General features: G+C 44.5%; 1 protein-coding gene across 11 annotated transcripts in view; it reads right to left on the bottom strand.

Annotated features, from left to right (window-relative positions):
* B4GALT6 (beta-1,4-galactosyltransferase 6) overlaps positions 1-20186 on the bottom strand; it is an 89141-nt gene that overhangs the window by 37669 nt on the left and 31286 nt on the right. For 10 of the 11 annotated variants that reach the window (XR_003211077.2, XR_012380057.1, XR_012380056.1 and 7 more), the window contains exon 4: positions 5113-5237. The exons of the other annotated variant lie outside the window; for it this stretch is intronic. Coding sequence is in view for 1 of the 10 variants with exons in the window: in XM_025886397.2 (XP_025742182.1) it covers positions 5113-5237 (125 nt within the window). In the remaining 9 variants the exon portion in view is untranslated. The remainder of the gene's footprint in view (positions 1-5112; positions 5238-20186) is intronic. 11 annotated transcript variants of the gene reach the window in all.

Here is a 20186-nt window from a genome sequence, read left to right as displayed (position 1 = left end):
TATCTGCCCTAGAGTTATATTTGAGAAATATAAGGGCTATATCATAGAAGTTTCATAATTATATTAACATCTTTCATTTAATCAAAATGCACAATTAAATTTTTGATATATGTTTATTTCAGTGGTAGGATAATACTGAGTTTAAAATGAAATTGATAATAAAATTACATTAAAATGTTAAGCTTAACAAAAAAAGTACTGTAAGCATCAGCAAAAAGAGAAATTTATCCTTTATAAACAGCCAAAGAAATGTGTTTCTTACATAATCTAAAGAACAAAAGAAAAAACACATATATGGACATTAAATGGTTTCTCAGTAAATCAATATTTCTTCTAATAGGAAAAAAAATGTATTGGGACTCTGAAAACCAAGATTAAAACACATCTATGTAAAATGTGTTCATATAAATTAAGAATAAATGAATATTATCAGTCACCACATATTCAAATCCTCTATTTCCTGGATCCAAACTTCGTCATACAAGCTAAGTTGCCCTACAATTTAGATTTTGCCCTTTAAAAAGATGAAATGTTTTCTAAACATGACTTTTCTTAGCAATTTCTGAGCTAAGCTGGGTTTATTGTAATTGTGAGTTTTCTAATACAAGTTGAAATTAAATGTTTTATACAGATTATAAATCCCCAAATCACTGGATTTTCAAAGAACAGTCAAAATATACTTAAATTACAATGTCAATGTGTCACTCTATATTCCAATTTTAAAATACAGTCAACCTGGTCATAACAGAAAATCTTGTAGGAACATTAAATCTGGGACTTCCTGAAATTTCACTTAATCAAATAATTTTTACCAGTGAATAAGTGCAAATAATTGAAAGGGCGTAGGTTTAGGACCTAATCCTCTTTGTAAAATCAGGACATGACATTAGATATAGTCAACAGAAAACAGTAGCATTTACTTGTGTATTTTACATTACCAGGATCATAAATGAGAGAAATTTTTCAGTTATTAAAATAGTTTTATTTTAAAAACCCCACAAAAGATAGTTTAGCAAAACTGAGAATGTCTAATCTAGAAACGCCACCCCTAATTTTCCCTTAAATGTTGATGAGGTAGCAGGAAGGCACAAGGGCCCCTACGACACTGTTCTCCTCACGGTCACGCTGTTTCATATTCAGTCTGTTGGTAGGAACTCAGAGGCTGGCTCTGGTGCCTCTGCCAGCCCCACTCTGGATCCCATTCCCGTCTGACTCTCCCATAAGGCACCTCTTGAACTGAGAGGCTCCCAGAGCACAGCTACCCCACATCTAAGAGCCGCTTCCACCCTCCCAGTGACTGGGGACCTGCTGGTGGGAGTCAGTGTCCACTGCTGATGCAGCCATACTATCCCCAAATCAATACCACTCCCAAACCCATTAGGGACCCCTAGGTTCACTCTTAGGAGAGCAAACTGCTACAAAAAGTCAAAGGAGAGAAGGGAGTCAGATGGCGAGAACAGATTCCTACCACCGGCCTTATCTGAAGCGAACAACGTGATAACTTCTGCAGGAATAAGCATCAAGCTTGCCCTTCCTCATTTTGAATTTGGCCACAAGTTAGCCACCTAGGACATAATGTAAATGGGCCATAAAAGCAGTTAAGGAGAATTATAGATATTTAAGGAAAGAAGCTATTAAACGGCTGCTGAGTCCATATTAATTAAATACAATTACGGTGAGTGATGAGTTGAACATATAAGAATAAACAAAGACAAAGTCATAGTCCCTAATTCAGTCATTTGTTCAATGAAGCATTTAAAATATCAAGAGCTGGTTTTCTTTCTTAATCTTATAAAGAAACTGAGAATATTAGAAAAGAAATTACCAGTGTCTTGGCAAATTGAAAATAAACTAAACTGTTGTCTTAATAGCAAATAAATGTCCATATTTTAATGAAACGGCTATCAAATATTTTGACTATGCCTAAAGCAAAGTTTTTATTAAAATAAAGCTCAACAGTATTGTAAAAATTCATCTGGCATGTCCCTTCTTGTGGCTGTGGAATGACATTCTTAACAGTTTACAATTTATTATCTATAAAATGAAGATCTCAGTGTTCTGCAATAATCTATTTCGAGGGTTAATAACCTCTATTTCAGGACATTTCTTATGTGTACCCTAATTTGCTGTTTGAGCCACTCTCTTGTTGATGCACTTCCAGGGGAGACACACAACATCTGGTCATTATCTTTTGCAAAATAACACTTCATCTTCATGAATCTCTCCTCACCACCTCCTATTCAAGCAAAATTATCCCATTCAATTTGTACTCACTTTAAACCACTAATCTTACTGAATTTATGCACCTATTTTTCTCACTTGCTTATTTTCTCTTATACTCACCATGAGGAGATGAGCAAGAAGTGTTTACTACATACATTTTCCCCAGCAAGTATGTGTCCTACTTTCAAACTTCAAGCACACCAGCAGCTCCGGTGTCCCTAAGCGACCCGACGTCACACTCTGCCTCCAGCCAGGGCGCACTGGTCTCTGCCACTGCCAAGGACGTACACAGCAGAAGCCGCTGTGCTCTCATCCTCCTGCAGGGTTCCCAGCTCCCTCTTCCTCAGCCACCCCACTTCCAGTGTCTACGGAAGCTTCTCAAACAGGAGGCACTTGATAAAAAAGGCAGGTTCTTGTCCCTTCCCACCAATAGCATCGGAATGTCTGAGCACTACGTTCAAGAATCGTCATTTTTACCAAACACCCTGGGTGGTTCTGCACAGGTAGCTAAGACTCATCTCTGAGCCATCGCGGATGAGAAACAGAACCCCCCCACCTCTGAGCAGACACGCGCCACGGGTGGCTGCCTGGTTCTTTAAGCCTTTAGGTTTTAGACAGAAGAGGTTCAGACCCTCCCCACCCCAACCCCCAGAATGGAAAGGCAATGTCACAGGTGAACACTTCACTTTTACTGGTAGGAAAAGCATCACCATCTTCCCCTTCCAACCCCCCTTTCCAACCTCCATAAGGCCTCCAAGGTGGGCTGAATTTTCCACTTGAACCTCCAGTTTGAAAAATACCTGAGAATTGCTGAAATCACTAGATTTAGAAGATCTCAATTCCAATTAATTGGCCATCAGTGAACTCAGTGGTATTTTTTTTTTTAAAAAAAAAGAACCTCAAATAATAAGAATCAAGTGGGTAGCACATGTTTAACATAACATGTTTCTCTCCCTCTCACTCAGCTCTGTTCCAAGACTGGAATGGGACATTAGGAGAATGTAAACAGGCTGGGGGCAGGGGGAGGAGGGGAAGAGTCCTTACTTAATGAGTTAAATATGGCAAGTTCAAGTCACCTCTGAATGATGTCCAAATTTCCTCTCCTACCTTTAGCTGCATAGCTCAGAACTAGAAACTGTATTCTGAGAAGGGCTTGTGTCAAGTTGCAATAAGAGCAGCATTACCATATGGTTCCTAAATAAAATAAGCTTATTTTTAGATCCTTGAATTAGCTTTCTCCTGGGAACTCCACTTCCAATACTGTTACTTAGTCATTCACATGCAGTTTACGGTCTACTAAAATCTTTAAACAGGAACTACTTCTGTGTGTGATACACCTTTCTCCCAGAAAATGAGAAGAAGAAAACAAACCATAAAACTTAAAATCCAGTGTCTGATATAGACCAATTAAGAAAGAACAAGAATACTTAATTTTTTCAATCCCGAATTATTTCATATTACCACACCGTGCGCACCTGAGCAGTATACTGTACCCCACGTAAATACTTCTGAGGGCCAGGCTCCAACGCTACCCCACAGCTGTTGTGATGGATTATGCTTTTATTCTCCCATTAGCATTCAATATACACACTCATCACCCAAGTAAGAAAAATCATTTATTTGCCTAGGACATTTTTTAAAGGTAGAACTGTGTAAATTAGGCCCTATTTTATCTACAAGTGTGAGAAAAATCAATCATGAAATATGAAGATTCACTTATTAATAGAATCAGACCAGACAACTGTAAAATAAATGTATTTGCCAAAATTTGTACTGGAATCCATTTAAGCAGCCTTACAACTTGTTTGAGGCAAAAAAACCCCACATTTATTTAATAATTTGTCACAAGGCATTTATTTACCTCATAACCTCAGTTAAACAAAACTGGGTTTAGTGCTTACTTTAGACAAGATAATATGCTCTGCGTTAGGGATGCAGATACAAATAACACACTCCCCCAAACACAAAGAGTTCAAGGCCAATTAAGTCAGAGGGCTTTTATCTAAATTCTTCTCAGCAGTGATTTTTGTGTAGGAAAAGACAAATATTTTAGAAAAATACTAATACTGAAGAGAGGAATTGAAAACTCTTCCCAAATTAAGGCTATATCACAATCCTTGAGGACAGAACGTTTGATTTAATCGTATGTACTTTTCACTTGAATTATGTGAATGCTACTTCCTCCTCAAACATAACCACCTTACAGGAATATGCACTCACTAGCCAATTTCACAGTACTGTGAGCAACTCTGATTTAAATCATGGTTTTCAATTTATTTTAAGCAGCAGAGGCAGACCCATTCCATTCTAGTTTTTCAAACAAAACATTAATTAAAACTCTGACATGTGTCAAAAAGATAAAAAGCTAGTGCTCTGCCTTCTGAAACAGAGGAGAAGGACCCAAAGTTTTCCTTTTTGTGTCCCACAGGGAACTCTGAGCCACCTCTTTTAAGATTCTGGGGCTTTGAGGAAAGCCAATGTGAGCCCCACCTGGAAATCATGGTTCCAGGACTTGGTGGGGCTAGGCCGGCGGGTGACAGTAATCATTAGGGATAGCAGCACGAACAGAGAAAGAGGGAAACGGGAAAACAGGGGGAAAAAAATCTGTTTTCCAAGCCAATCTCAAATGAGGTTATTTATTAGCAGGATCTCCAAGAGACAGCACATGAACGCATATTTTGTAAACACATAGGTATGCTTAAAGTCTTCACAAGTAACACTATTAAATCATACTTGAACTGTGAATACCTACACATTAAACACAAAACTTCTGAGGTCTTACATTTTCAAGAGACAAATACATTTCACTGTATATTCTGAATCAAGCACACTTTTCCTCACTCAGACGCATAGTAACAATTACATTACTTATGAAAAAATTTACCTCACCTTCCATCTGGGTTTACAGTCTTTAGGCCTCCAGTGACCTCCTGGCTCAATATCTAAATCCTTGGAGAAGAGTTGATGAATTTCATCAAAACTGATTTCACTTACATTGACATTGAGGAATCCCCCTAGAAGGTCAAACACGTGAAGAACTGTTTTAATATGAAGCAAGACAAACAGCAGTCAGTAGGGTGATGGCATAACTTAGCTGCCAGGACAGTACAGTTTATTCCTCTTATCACCACGTAATTGTTAGTATCACCCCCTTTTGGTTGTAGTCTGGATGATACATTATACCATCACTCCACTCTCTTTGGTAAATCAGCCAAAGTAAATCAAATTGTTGAAATCTTTTGCTCTGAGTACTACAGTGAATATTTTACTATTCTTTGGGAAATGTTTGCATGTCATTACAAATTAGCTTATTATTGTAATTTTACAACTTATTCAAGTCTTTTAAAACTACTCTTAATTTCAACATAATCAACATAGGCAGCACGAGAGCACAGCACGTAGGAGTTAATTAAGCAGTGAGACTGGCAGGGAGCCACCGAATCCTACGTCCTGTGCACTAGGGACATGACTGAACTCTGTGCCTCAGCCTCCTTCTCTGTAAAAGCAAATGGTGATACCCGCCTCCCATGTGGTGACATCCACCAGATGAAATAGCACATGTGAAGGATCAAGCACAGCGCCAGCCACAAAGGTACGCACTCAACAGACCTTAGCTATTATTACTCTCCTCTACTTCACTCACATTTCTTGAGAGAATTTGCAAACACAACTCAATAAATTTATATTTTTAGCACCTACCCAGTATCCCCTTGATATGCAAAACTAGAAAACTATAGGCTTTTAAGATATTCCTGGTCTACTAGGCATTCGCTCTCTGAATTAACAAATATATTCCTGGAGGTGTTTTTACTAGTAGCTTCTCTGTTGTATACCACTGAATAGGAATGACGCTTGGATGGAAAGGCATTCCCATTCACTCAATCAAAAACAGAACTAAGAAGTTAACAGAACTAAGTTCTGTCTTACTCTTCATCTCATGAAATATGTACCAAGAAATGAGGTTTCCCACTTCAAGTCCTCTGAGCCTGATTGTGGCCCTGATTCCACATATAAAATCCTCAGCTCCTCTTGGAGAGAGCCTTTTCCCTTCCTCCTGTTGTTCTATATTCTAAGGCTTCACAGCTGCCTCTCCTTCCAACCCTCCCTTCTTCCCAAGTAGGCCGGAATACCACCAGCTTCCACTAAGCACTGAGGCATGCCAGAGAGAAGTATTTCAAAATACAAATGTCTACATTTCAAAGGGTAAGTTGGGAAAAAATGTGCAATCTTCTCATGTCTGCCAGTTCTCCTGACAATGTCTGTGGTCTTTTACAACCAAATACCCAACCTTTCTTATGACAAGATTCACCTAAAGGAAAGAGTAACCTATGAACTTGCAGAGAAAGGGCAGGTCACGACGTGAGACTGATCAGCCTAAGTACGGACTCCGCTGACAAAAACAGAATCTACCACTGTAATCAAATAAAATTCACACAAATAAATCTGATGAACTTAATGGTATGTGTGATTGCTAAAATGATAGTCATTAGGCTAAATTATAGGCAGTTTACAGAAGTCACCGAAGCTGGGATTTTTCATGCACCATGACACCGATTTCTTTGCCTATTTTCCAGCTTGACAGGACCTGGTCCAGCGGCAATCATCATGGTCAGCAGCTCTCTCCAGTCTCATTTAGGTTAGCTCTCATCTCAAACACGCATGCACTGGCAAATTAGGCAAGCCTTCTCTCTCTCTCCTCGCTGGGGAGGGCCTCCAGTGGCCACCACTTTCTCTAATGCTCGAGGCACCCAGAGTTCACTTCCCTTCCAACTGCCCCACCACGCACATTCCTCCGAGTCCCTCAGCAGCCTTCCCATGTGGCTTTTTTTTTTTTTAATTGCTCTTTCCTCTGAAATCCCAATCTCTTACTGGCTGAAGGCCAAAGACGACCCAGTGGCATGACATTGTCATGCCAGGGGTCACAGCAACATTACTTTTGTGGGGGGAGGGGACAGGTCTCCAAGACAGGACTGCCACACTGGGAACACTGAAAGTGTGATCAGAGAGAGAAGAAAAAGAAACATGAATTTAGTGGGGTGGGGCGGAGTGTGATGGGACAAACAACTCTGTTTTTCGGAGTTGCTACCAAGGCATTTCAAAGTATGATAATCCTACTCACACCTACCCAGAGTCCCAACATTTAGACAAGGACGTGACTTTAGGATTCCTGCCATAAGTTCCTGCTTTGCTTTTCCCATGGCACCTTTTTAAATAATCACTTACAGTTAAGGCCACAAAAAAGTGAAGCGACCTCTGTCCCAGCCACCCTGTAAGTGACAGGTGCCGGCTCCCCTGCTCTGTCTCCTGCTCACTCCGCCTGGAACACGGGACTGCCCTTCCTCCAGCTCACTGCACCCCTTGCTTCTGGGATCTGTAAGTAATTACATCTTGTGACTTGACTTCCTTTGTGGGGCTGTACTGAAACTAACTTCAGTCAAAACTACCCCATGGGTTTGGGTTTCACTTCCCCAAAGTGGGAGCTCGAATGCCGAGGGAGCTATCTGCCAACCCCATGTGGCAGCAAGTCACAATCTGGGTAACTGGCAATGAGGACGAGACTGTGGGTGCAGTGCGTATCCCCATACAAGGCCCCGGAGCTGCAAATGGCTTACTAACTTCCTCTCCCAGACCACTCATCTCCCTGGAAGGAGCCCCCGCTTGCTGGCAGTCTGTGGCACTGCTGTGCACCGCGGCGGCCAGGTATTGCCGCAAATCCCCACCCTGAATTGTCGCTGCTGTAGAAGTCAGACTCCCCTGCAAAACCGACCCCCAGCAGGCCCCACCTGAGGTAGGTGTATTTCCCATGAGTCTCCAAACAAGTCCCTGCTGTGTGTCAGGTCTGGAGGTAACTGGCAATACTGGTATGCGAAGTCCCAGCACTGGGCCAAGGTGAGTTAATACCCACGAACACCAGGGCTCTGCCTCCTTCCTCCAGGCAGGGACAGGGGACGCGGGCTATCAGATCCTAGGAGCAAGGGGAGTTCCCTCAGGTTAGTGCCACAAGGGGAGGCTGGCTGCTGGGCCTACGGCGTTCATGGTCGGGACTGGGGTGTGGAGCCTGGAAAGCCAGCCCCGACACACAACAGAGGCAGCGCTGCATGGGGCGTCATGCCACACCTCCCACACTGCCTCATTCCTGGCTGCTATGGCCAACGGACCCCCAGCCGCATGGGGTATCAGGAGCCCACTTGTGGCGTGGTACAGCAAAACGAATTCTCACTAAGGGCGGGCCCCTGAACACATGGCAGCAGCTCATCCCCAGTTCCCAGAGGAGGCTGGAAAAACTACCAGACACTTGCAGGACCCCTGCTCAAATGGCTTGTGGGGCATATCATATGCCTCATCGCGGCTGCTCCCTTCTTGAGGTTTGGGACACACCAGCTAATGTCGCACTGGTGGAGGTGAACCCCGACCACCTGGAGGGTCGGTCGGGATAACCTAGAACAGGGGTAGCAGCATATGAGTCAGGGAAGAGGCAACCTCCGTCCCAGGTGCTCCCTATTACTATCCTTCCAACCAGAACGTCCAACCACCAGTGTGAAAAGAAAGAGACAAGTAACTATACAGGGTAGAAATGCCAAGGTTTTCTAGAAAAATCTGCCCATGGGGAGGGGGAGAAGGATGCTAATTGGCTCTTACAGGTCTTTGGAACCGGCTCCGAGCTGTTGATTTCAGCAGTTGAGATGTCTGACCTGGCCAGATTGGCCAAAGACCCCCAAATTCACAATTTGTACAAAAAACGAAACAAACCACCCAAGGTACTGAAGTCCTATTTTATTAGAGACACCCTAGAGAAGACTCCGGACTTGTCACCACAGCGACAGCACTCCCAAATGAATTGGGCTACCAAGGCAGGAGATGAAGACAAAAAAGGGAAGAGATTCTCAGGAAAAGACCTCCCCCACAAGCCTCCAGAGTCCACAGGGATAAGGAGAAAGCAGCTCTGCCTCTCCTAGCTTGGGTTTCTTCTTAAAGCTCCCCTCCGTGCCTCAATTATAAGGCTGTATTGTTATAATTCACTGCAGCATTATAGGCATTAGACCACATCAATGCTGTAGCTAGACATGAAAAAGATAATTTTCCCGAAGGCCAAAAATCTTGTTCGCCAATAAAGGCAAACGGCCCCTCTGCCCCTTCAGCTAGGAACCCAACAGAGGGCCCTAGGAGTTATAAAGGCTTCCAAGCCTCTTACTCTCCCTTGAGGAGTGGCTCCTCAACTAAGCTCCCTCCCACATACGATGACCAGCAGGCCCCTCTGTATGGGCAACTCTGGAGATCAGGGGTCTCTACTCTTGAGACAACTCAAATACAAGTCAGAAGCCTTTGCTCAGGTGCTGTGAGCTCTTCAAAAGACTGCCAACCCACCATGAGGGCAAACGCCATCACCACTTAGAATGTCCCAGCCCTGGTGGCAGGATCTGGGGTCCCATACTCTGACCTCTAAAAGTGGAAGCTGCTAAGGCCACTGCCCGAGGGACCCAGCAGTTCCCCAGAGCTTGTCTCTCTTCTGGGGGACAATCACCCATATATTTCTCTAATTATCCACTAGGACACACATAATAGTCCTCCATTCAAGCCTTCCAACAGTCTTCATATTTTTATACAATAGGCAGAAACTGGAGCTCATTTTGAGGGCCAATATAATTGCTAGGCATGTTACCAGGCTCAACAAAGGCTGTTTCCTGAGTTAGTGCCCTACCAAGCTCATTTACCGACCCTGTCCCCATTTGACTAGCAGAAGGGCCCGCCCCCATGCACCCCTATGGCTTTGCCTGGCCCCTCTCTATGCTGCTCAAGTGCTCTCATGCAGGACATTTTGCAGCACACTACGTGATACTTGGCAGGAGCCCCCCCAGTTCCCTTTGCAATCTTCCATGTGCCCAAGCACCAACACCACATGGATGAGTATGATCTCCACCTTGTCCCAAGGAGAACAACCCCCACGGTCTTGGGCCTTAAGACCCAACCATCCAGGAGGAACCTCCAACTTATCTTGGCTTCCCTGATTAAGCAGTTCATGTCCACTGTGGGTACAGTGCGCTGGGGCCGTCACACATACATAGCTCTCTCTATGTGCACTTCTTCACTCAACCTCCGGGGCATTTGCCTCCATGCCAGCCCCCAGAGTCCTGTCTAGTCATACCAATGTACTTTAGTCTTACAAATCACTGAACACAACACCCCGCAACCATCTCTCTGCTCCCTCACGTCAAAACCATGCAGAATCCAGCCCCTGAGCTGAGGTCTGCTGCTATCCCTCACTGGAACTGGGCTAGGTGCCACTGCACGGGGCACACAACAAATCAGTAAAGACAAATATCAACCTGTCAGCCGCCCTGCCGAACACACAGGGCTGTGACACCAAAGACTAGCCCTGATACAACAACATGATTCTCTAGCACAGACAGTTCGGATAACGGATAACCATTCCATTTTAGGTTACCTACTGACCAGGGAAGGAGCTGTATGTGCTGGAAAGGGCCCCACCTGCTACAAGTATATTAATAATTCTGGAAAACTTCAGACAAATTTACAAAAGATGGCCCAACAGGTACAAGTATTCCATAATCTCATCCAAGTGTTTCATCAAATACCTACTTTAACCTTATCCAGAGGCTTTGGTTTATTTTCTTGGTTGGACCCCCCCAACAAATGGTGAGGGCGGTCACGGACAGCATTTCAAATTGTTCTTTGTCTATTGATATTGTTGACTGGATTTTTGCTTTGCTCAAGTATTTCATGCACTGGGTGACCAAAACCCTGCCAGTGGTTAATATCGTCACTGTCCAGATAGTGCCTATGATTTTCCCTAAAGATTAATGCCTAGGCATCACAGGGTCAATTGTGATGAGAAAAACAACTATTGTTCTTCTGAAAAAACAACTCTGTTTTTCTGAATTGTTTCCTAGGCATTTAAAAGTATGATAACCCTGCTCACACCCAGAATCTGGACACTTAGATAAGGACATGAGTTTAGGATTTCCGCCATAAATTCCTGCTTTGCTTTTGCCAGGGCACTTTTTAAAATAACCACTTAGAATGAAGCCCACAAAAAAGTGAAGCAACCTCTGCCCCAACCACCCTGTAAGTGACAGGTGCCGGCTCCCCTGCTCTGTCTCCTGCTCACTCCGCCTGGAACACAGGACTGCCCTTCCCCCAGCTCACTGCACCCCCTTGCTTCTGGGATCTGTAAGTAATCACATCTTGTGACTCGACTGCCTTTGTGGGGCTGTACTAAAACTGTAACTTCAGTCAAAACGACCCCATGGGTTTGGGTTTCACTTTCCCAAAGTGGGAGCTCGGATGCTGAGGGAGTTACCTGCCAATCCCATGTGGGTGGCTGGTGCCTCCTCATTCAGCAGGTCATAATCTGCATATTCTTAAAACACCAGCTCCCCCTTCTCAACACATAGTACTGGGGCAAAGATCCCAGGCACAGGAAGTGAAGAGAAAGGGGCATATTACAGAGAATGGCCAGGAAGAGGCACTGAGCAGATGAGCTACTGGTGATGTGGTTTCCAAACAAACCTCAGGAGAGAAAACCTCTCAAGGTGAGTCTGTGGTCAGGGAGGACAGGGGGTCCTCCCCCCACTGCACCCACTGAAGCTACTTTCACCTCCTCTACATACTGGAAGTCCCCTTCAGGTCCCACTCAAAGAAGAATTCCAGTGCTTTGAAACCAGGAGAGGACACATCTCTCTTTCCTTGTAGAGAAGTAAGCAATCAGCCAGGCTAGCCCCCTTTATTTCATTTGCTGAGATTTCAAGGGCAACTGGGGAGGAAGGACCCACTGAGCTCCACAGAGAACCCCCAATCTTCACACCGCACCTGTGCTAATCAGAGCTCTTCCAATGAGAACGTGTGCTCGTTCCCCAATTAGAAATTAAAAGCTCAAAAAATAAATATATTTGCTGATATCAATGTATCTAGTAGTGCCATCAAATCTTGATTTTCACCGTTCGGAAGGCGGAACTGAGATTAGAAAGAAAAAAGCAGGGCCTCACCTGGGGTCAAGTGGAGAATGAAAGTCAAGTGTAAGCAGTCCATTAGTCCTGGCAACAAAGCCTGCACGCCAAACTCTTTATGTGCGAGAAAAACTTAGTTGCACCATTGGTTATACCCGACATTCACTACAACCTCTTAATGCTGAATTAGCAAAACATGCAATAATGCCACACAGTTTGGAAACCTAAATGGGCCTGGGGACCGTTAGGTGTGTGCAGGCCCAAACCACGGGCAATTGGTAGTGTGCACTGTAAGGTATTGCATGACATTACTTAGGATATTACTTTTTCTATTAAAATATAATTCTTAAAAGAATAGTCAATACATATGGATTACCCATATTTACATTTTTTCTTACATTTCAAGTAAAATTTAAGGCATATATTATCTCTAGCCAGAGAGTTGTTTTCCCTATAAATCAACAGCTTTCCATGACTACTTCACTTGGCTTAGGGTCTATTATCTATTTTTTGGTATCTAAAGCCTAATTCTGGATACCCTGGCTTTTTATCACCACTTCACCCTCAGGGTTTCAAATGGCACAGCCCAACGATCTGATGACAGTGTTGAGAAAGACCTGAATTTCCTGAAGAAATATCCCATAGGATGAATTCCACTCCAAAGTCAAAAAGTGACTTTTATGACAAGAGAGCACATTCTCTCCCCGACCCTCTGGGCTGCACAGCTCGAGGCTATTTGGTTACATCAGTCATCTTGTCCCTAGTCACCCCACTGCCCCCTTTGGAGCCAACACTAGAAACCCCCTGGGGCTGCAGGCGAGGGCCCGGGCGGCGCGGACGACGAGGGCCCAGTGAGGTGCCAAGGGAAGGTCACGGTCAAGTACGACCGCAAGGAGCTACGGAATCGCCTCAACCTAGAGGAGTGGATCCTGGAGCAGCTCACTCGCCTCTACGACTGCCAGGAAGAGGAGATCCCGGAGTTGGAGATTGATGTGGACGAACTCCTGGACATGGAGAGTGATGATACCCAGGCTGCCAGGGTCAAGGAGCTGCTGGTTGACTGTTACAAACCCACTGAGGCCTTCATCTCTGGCCTGCTGGACAAGATCCGGGGCATGCAGAAGTTGAGCACACCCCAGAAGAAGTAAGGGTCCTGGACCCAGGTGAACGGTAGCTCCCACAGGACAATCGCTGCCTCCCGACCTCGTAGCAACAGCAATACCGGAGGGCCCTGCGGCCAGGCCTGGTGCCGTGAGCCGGGCTCCCCATGCCCCTGGCCCAGGGGCCTCTTCCCTGCCCCCTCAGTTTTCCATTTTTGGGGTTTTTTATTGTTATTAAACTGATGGGACTTTTTGTGTTTTTATATTGACTCTGTGGCACGGCCCTTTAATAAAGCTAGGATATGCCTTTGGTGCAAAAAAAAAAAAAAAAAAAAAAAAAAAAAAATCCCCCTAATGGGGAATTACTTAGGCTTCTCAACTTCCGGAATTTTTTTATTTATTTAGAGAGAGCGTGCAAGCAGGCGAGGGGCAGAGGGGGAAGGAGAGATTCTCAAGCAGACTCCTCACTGACCATGGAGCCCGAGGCGGGGCTCAATCTCACAACCCTGAGATCACGACCTAAAACCAAGTGTCAGACACTTAACACTGCCCAGGCGCCCCCAAATCTAAGTATTCTTTTTTTTTAAAGATTTTATTTATTTATTTACATATATATTTTTTAATATTTTATTTATTTATTCATGAGAGACAGAGGGGGAGAGAGAGAGACAGAGAGAGAGAGAAGCAAAGGGAGAAGCAGGCTCCCAAGGAGCAGGGAGCCCGATGCGGGACTCGATCCCAGGACCCTAGGATCATGACCTGAGCCGACGGCAGACGCTTAACCATCTGAGCCACCCAGGCGCCCCCAAATCTAAGTATTCTAAACACAGGGTGGTTTTTAGCCGTGCATGACCAATGCCTGGACACCGGACGGATGAATGAACGAACGAATGGATGAACGAATGGGTAGGAGGGGCAAAGCTGGCCGTGTCCAAATTCTGTCTCACCTCTCTTTCTTCTGCTTCCTTTCTACCTGTGTCCCCACCCGCTGGCTCCATCAGGTGCTAAAATGCGCCTACAAGACATTTGTGCAAAAGGTGTCCCACATGTAGATGACCCAAAATAACAGCACCCAGCCAGCCCAAGTTCTCATCCCCTAAACCTGCCCCAACACACAGTTGTTAACACCCGATTTCCTCCCTTGCTTATGGTTTTCTCCCGCTTGATTCTGAATGATTAACTGAAACCTGCAGGTAACAGTCTGCTTTTTGTCCCCACCTTTGCCTTCTAACCCACCCAGTGAGCCTTTGTTCCAGCCCTGAAGGTCTCACAGCCTTTATCACTCTTCCAAATGGTTTTTCTAGTCCCTAAGTGTTGAGAAGCTGACAACCACCTCTAGTGTCACCATCCACAACTATTACTTATTTCCTCAACTCTGACACATGCACTCATTTATGTTTTAGCATCCTGACATAGGGACATACCCCACAATGTGTGCATTTAATGTACTGCTTCTTCCTTGTTCCCAAAAAGCCATTATAAAATTAATGGTGTGTCTTATCAAGAAAATACGGCATGTCAAAAAAAAGGAAGAAAGAAAGAAAAGAAAATATGGTATGTCATATACTCCTCTTGTGATGGCAAATGTGTTTTCTGGAACCATTTCATTACCAAGAAATTTCCATATGTCGCACCTCAGTGTTTTTTCTAGAATACCACCCCACTCCTCAAATGAATAAGCGTTCTTCCTTTCAAACTGTGTTAAGTGCTCACTTTCCTAGGTCTACAGTCTTGGAGCCAGGGATAAAAGAAGGTATTCCGCAGACTTATACCTACACTTTACAAAAAAATGTTTACTTCCTTCTTTCATAAATTCACCCCCTTTGAAGTTTATGATTTTTAATCATACCACCTTTTTTTTTTAAGATTTTATTTATTTGACAGAGACACAGCGAGAGAGGGAACACAACAGGGGGAGTGGGAGAGGGAGAAGCAGGCTTCCCGCGGAGCAGGGAGCCCGATGTGGGGCTCGATGCGGGGCTCGATCCCAGGACCCTGAGATCACGACCTGAACCGGAGGCAGACGCTTAACCGACTGAGCCACTCAGGCGCCCCAATCATACCACCTTCTAATATCCAGCCTTGTTTACTGACAGGGAGGCACTCTCTCCTCCCGGTCCATCATCCTTACAAACCCAGATCTGTATTCACCCCCTAAGCATCACTGTCACCTAGAATGATGGGCAGTGTCAGAGTTGAAAGCCAGTCAGCTCTGGCTTCAAGTTCTCTCTGCTCTATCCTCACCTTTCCCCCACCTATCTGGCCTCTAATCAAGCAGCTCACTAAATTTGGTGGTATGGCTAAGAATCAGCAGGCATGGCTGTTTAGAATGAAAGTTACTGGCCCCATTCTCAAAGCTGCTGTATCAGTAGACACCCCTGGATCATGTTTGCAGCCACCCAGCTTTATGGGAACACGTTTCAAGTGCTTGAACTGCTCACCACGAAGTCCTGCCTTCCACAGGAAGAAGCTAGAATCTACTCTCCCATCCTCTCTAGCAGACAGGAGCAGTCACAGGACCACCTGCACCAGCAGGAGTATTTAAATCAGAAGAGAACACCAGGAGGACGTGGGCACTTTACAAAACTACCTTTTGGTAAAAGCAGTGGCAGAAGCTTCCAGCTTTAGGGGCACCTCTGGTCTCCAGACCTGAGCACCATGGTGGAAACTGTGACCTCTGCTGAGTGAAAGAGATGCCTCACAGGAGTCTGGGCCTCATCGTGGCTGCTCAGCCTCTAACCCTAACTCTGGGCCACCCAGGTTTTTTGAAGACTGCCCGATATCTCTTCACAGATTCCCTTTCCCCTTACATCAAGCCTAATTGTATTCTGGGGTTTGCAGCCAGGAAACCTGACCTTCTCTATGGATCTGGGGTTTGGCTTAGAGGCTGACGTTTTTTAACCAGTATCCCAAGCTGATTCTGGTATAGATGATCCCCGGACGACACTTAGAGAAACACAGCTCCATGAGCCCTACCCAATCACAGCCCCTTGTAAGAGGCTGAATGTTTGTGTCCTCTAAAATTCCTACCCTCGAAATCCTAACCCTCAATATGATGGTACTAGGAGGCAGGGCCTTTGGAAGGTGATTAGGTCATGAGGACAAAGCCTTCATAAATAGGATTAGAAGCTTTAGAAAAGAGATTCCAGAGAGACCCCTCGCCCTTTCCACCACGTGGGGACACAGTCAGAAGATGGCCATCTGTGAACCAAGAATCAGGCCCTTCAGCAGACACTGCATCTGCTATAGCACTTTAATCTTTACACTTCCGGCCTCCATGACTATGAGATACGTACTGTTTAAGCCATCCAGTCTGTGGTATTTTTGTTTTAGCAGCCCAAATGGACTAAGCCACACCTGTTCACTCACAAATACTCTTACTTCTCCTCCCTTCCTGACACCTGATCAATAACTGTCCATGCTTGAATCCTCTACCCAATAAATACCACTAAAGAAAATCACATAAGCACATACACTAATGTCATCATAAGTGATAGTTACCTAATACATTGCCTTGAACACAGTAATCCCTCAACAAAAACAAGTGTCACAATATTTGTGCATTTTGACCCCCCAGGGTGGGGGGGTGCTTTCTTGGCTAACCAGTTAGTCACCTTTAACTTGTGATTAGCTGACTCCACTCTTCATTCCCTACAACTTTTTATTTATTTATTTATTTTTAAGATTGTATTTATTTTTGACAGAGAGAGAGTGTACAAGCAGGGGAAGAAGCAGGCAGAGGGAGAGGGAGAAGCAGGTTCCCCGCTGAGCAGGGAGCCCGATGCGGGGCTCGACCCCAGGACTCTGGGATCATGACCCGAGCTGAAGGCAGACGCTCAACCATCTGAGCCACCCAGGCGCCCCTGCAACAACTTTTTAAATATCTACTTCTCCCTTTCATGCTGCTCAGTCCTTCTTGGTCAATCTCTCATATGTATGTGGCCTCCCACTTCATTAGGACACAGAAGCAACAGGCTTGAACCCCCTTAGCTTTCTCCACCTCCTCTCCAGATGAAGTGTACTCTTGCCTCAGGGGAGAGGCGGTTCCTACTTTCCAAGGCTAATTCCTCGACCTCAGCATATTTCTGTTTCCTGTCCGTGTCTCCACAATCTGGCTCCGTGGATACTTCCCTCCTGCTCCCTTATACTTCCCATCTCGTCTCTCTGTAATGCCTAAAACTCGCTCAAGTCCCCATCTTCCCAAGGAGTTCCTCCCTTGCCCTCACCTCCTCCAGATACCTCACCCCCTTCTGCTTCCTTTTCCCACCGGACTTTTTTTTTAAACCGACTAGTTTTTATACACCTTTGAGTCACTTCTCCAGACAGTACCTGTTGCCTCCTACCCTACCTTATCCTACTCTACTGAGACTGTGCTTGCTGTGGCCCGCACTTTCTTCATGCCAAATTCTATGGCTCTTCACAGGTCTTCCTTCCACCTGCTTTGAGGTATGTCACAAGACAGAACACCCTCTCCTGGAAACTCTCTTCTCGTTAGCCTCTGGGACACTGTTCTCTGACTCCTCTCTGCCCGACTGTTCCCCTTCTTCTACAGACGGATGCCCCCGTCCCCCCAGCAAGTGCAGGTGTTCTCCAGGGACCCACTCTCAGCATTCTGTCTCACTTCCTCTATTTCCAGCCTGGATCTCTCTGATGAAATTCAGACCCCACATCAACTCTCCTGAGCTCTAAAAAGAACAGGCCCAACATTAACTTCCCCATTCTCCAAATGTGATGTTTATCCTGCATTACTTGTTTCAGTGACAGGTGCCAAGCCAGAAACCTGCTCATGAACCCTGATCCCTTAGTTGGTCACCATATCCGGCCAATGGCAGCCCTGGAGCTTCTCCTTGGTGCCCCGTCCTCCCTCCAATGCCACGGTTTCGGCACATGCTCTTGTCATTTCTCTTGGCCTCCTCAGAAAGCTCCTCACTGGGCTTTCAGATTCTAGTATTTCCCCACTCTCAGCCATTTTTCAACTTCTCATCAGAATAATCTTTCTGAATACCATCTTAGGCACATTATTCATCTGCTTAAAGCAGTGGTTTTTGTTTTTGTTTTAGCCTTCTTTGCCCCCAACTCTTTGAAAACTGTGCACCCTCACCCTCCAGATATGCACAGAGGCCATAAACCAACCCTTGGCATATAGGCTCAGGGGCTCTGCTCCCTCTGAGGCCTATCTCATGGATGCCCAGGGATTCACGGAACCCACACGGCCCTCAAGGCCCCTCACCTCCCTGTCCAGCCTCACTTCCCACACACCCCACCAAGCACCTACTCTGGTCACAGCAGACCACCCTCTGGTCTTAAAACACAGAACCCTTCGTGCTCTGACACCTACCTCAGCTGCCTACTGAACGATCTCGCAAGACCCAATTACAACACCCCTCTCAATGACATCTCCCTTCTCCTTCTAGAATGAACCACTGACTCCTTCCATCACACAATAAACCATTCATAGCAATGAGCACACTGCCTTTCTCTGAGCATGTTACCTGCTCTGGCTGGTAGACACAGGATCATAGTTAGCTTTGCTTCTCCTCTGCTTGTCCCTGGGAACAACCCAGGGCCACTACATGTGGTTTACTCCAAAATGGCTCCCATCTCTCGTTTAACAAAAACACATGCATGATGCTTTGTCACATTAAGCAGTCTTTGAGCTTCTCTTTAAGTGTATTTATTTACCTTCTCCCTCTTTGCTGATTTTCATTTGAATTATTTAAACTCATCTCAAAAAGTCCTTATAGCTTTTGTTATGTTCCTAAGTCTAGCAACTATTGCAATTATCAGGTTTAAACCCTAAAGAGAACTATGCCACAAACAGTAAGGACAGAATACATGAAAGTTGCCGCAAATGTATTCTATTTGAATTAAGAATTAAAAGATAGGAAAACTCTAAGTAAGTCTACCTTTATCCTGCCAAGTATACAAATGACATTTTCTGGCTCTACTTTACACAGAAAAATCAAAACATCCACGCTAAGCACTTACTATTTTTAACCTCTAGATAAAGTGAAATTTCTACTTTACTTTGTTAGCATGCAGTCTCACATAAATTTTAAAAAAGCTGAAAGTGGGTTAAGCCCTCTGGAGAATCTACAAATACTAACACTGACAAAGAAGTCATTCATATTGTATAAATAACGCACATTAAAATAGATTTTAGAGTGTAATTGATTGAATGTAAAATATTGCTGAAATCCATGAAATCAATTTTAACTGAATTCCAATTGGGAAAGTTCCAACTTTATGGCAATCCAGTGCTACTAGTGCCATTGTTACACTAGAGAAAAATTTTTAAAAAAAGTTATAGCTAGATAATCAAACACCAATTCTAAGCCTTAACTTCACTTCTGGTGAATATAGGAAAATTAAGTATCATTCATACTTGGACAGTTTTCATCGAAGGAGATCTTCTTCCTACACAGACTTCCTTTAACTATTATTTAGGAAAGTATTGTATTCAACTATTTTGTATGATATTATAATAAGATTTTACACTAGGTATTTTAGTACGCTGTTCTCTATTATGGATGGGAAATAATCCTATTAAAAATAAATTAGGGATGCAGGGCTAAGTATAGAACCCCTTAACTCCACCCATTTCTCCTAGGTTTCTCATTCCCTTGATCATTACAAAGTCTGGTTCCCTCAAGGCAGTGAGAAAGAAAGGGAATATCACACTAATGTCTGTCAAGCTTCAAGCTTGTATCCTTGCAACACTGTGAAGTTGATATTATAATCCCATATTTTACAGATAGGTAAAGTGAGGCTCTACTTTGCAGAGGTCACACGACTAAGTGAAGGGGCTCTCCAGGATGGAAGAAGTCTCATTACTTTGGCTGTACCCACAACCCCTTTCTAAGCAGTTATTGGTATGTGGTCAGTCTTCTAATTGGAC

The sequence above is a fragment of the Callorhinus ursinus genome, unplaced genomic scaffold (assembly GCF_003265705.2).
Source record: "Callorhinus ursinus isolate GAN/ISIS: 27379988/994484 unplaced genomic scaffold, GSC_fseal_2.0 scaffold11, whole genome shotgun sequence".
Classification (NCBI taxonomy): domain Eukaryota; kingdom Metazoa; phylum Chordata; class Mammalia; order Carnivora; family Otariidae; genus Callorhinus; species Callorhinus ursinus.
This window is presented reverse-complemented; position numbering and strand designations above follow the sequence as displayed.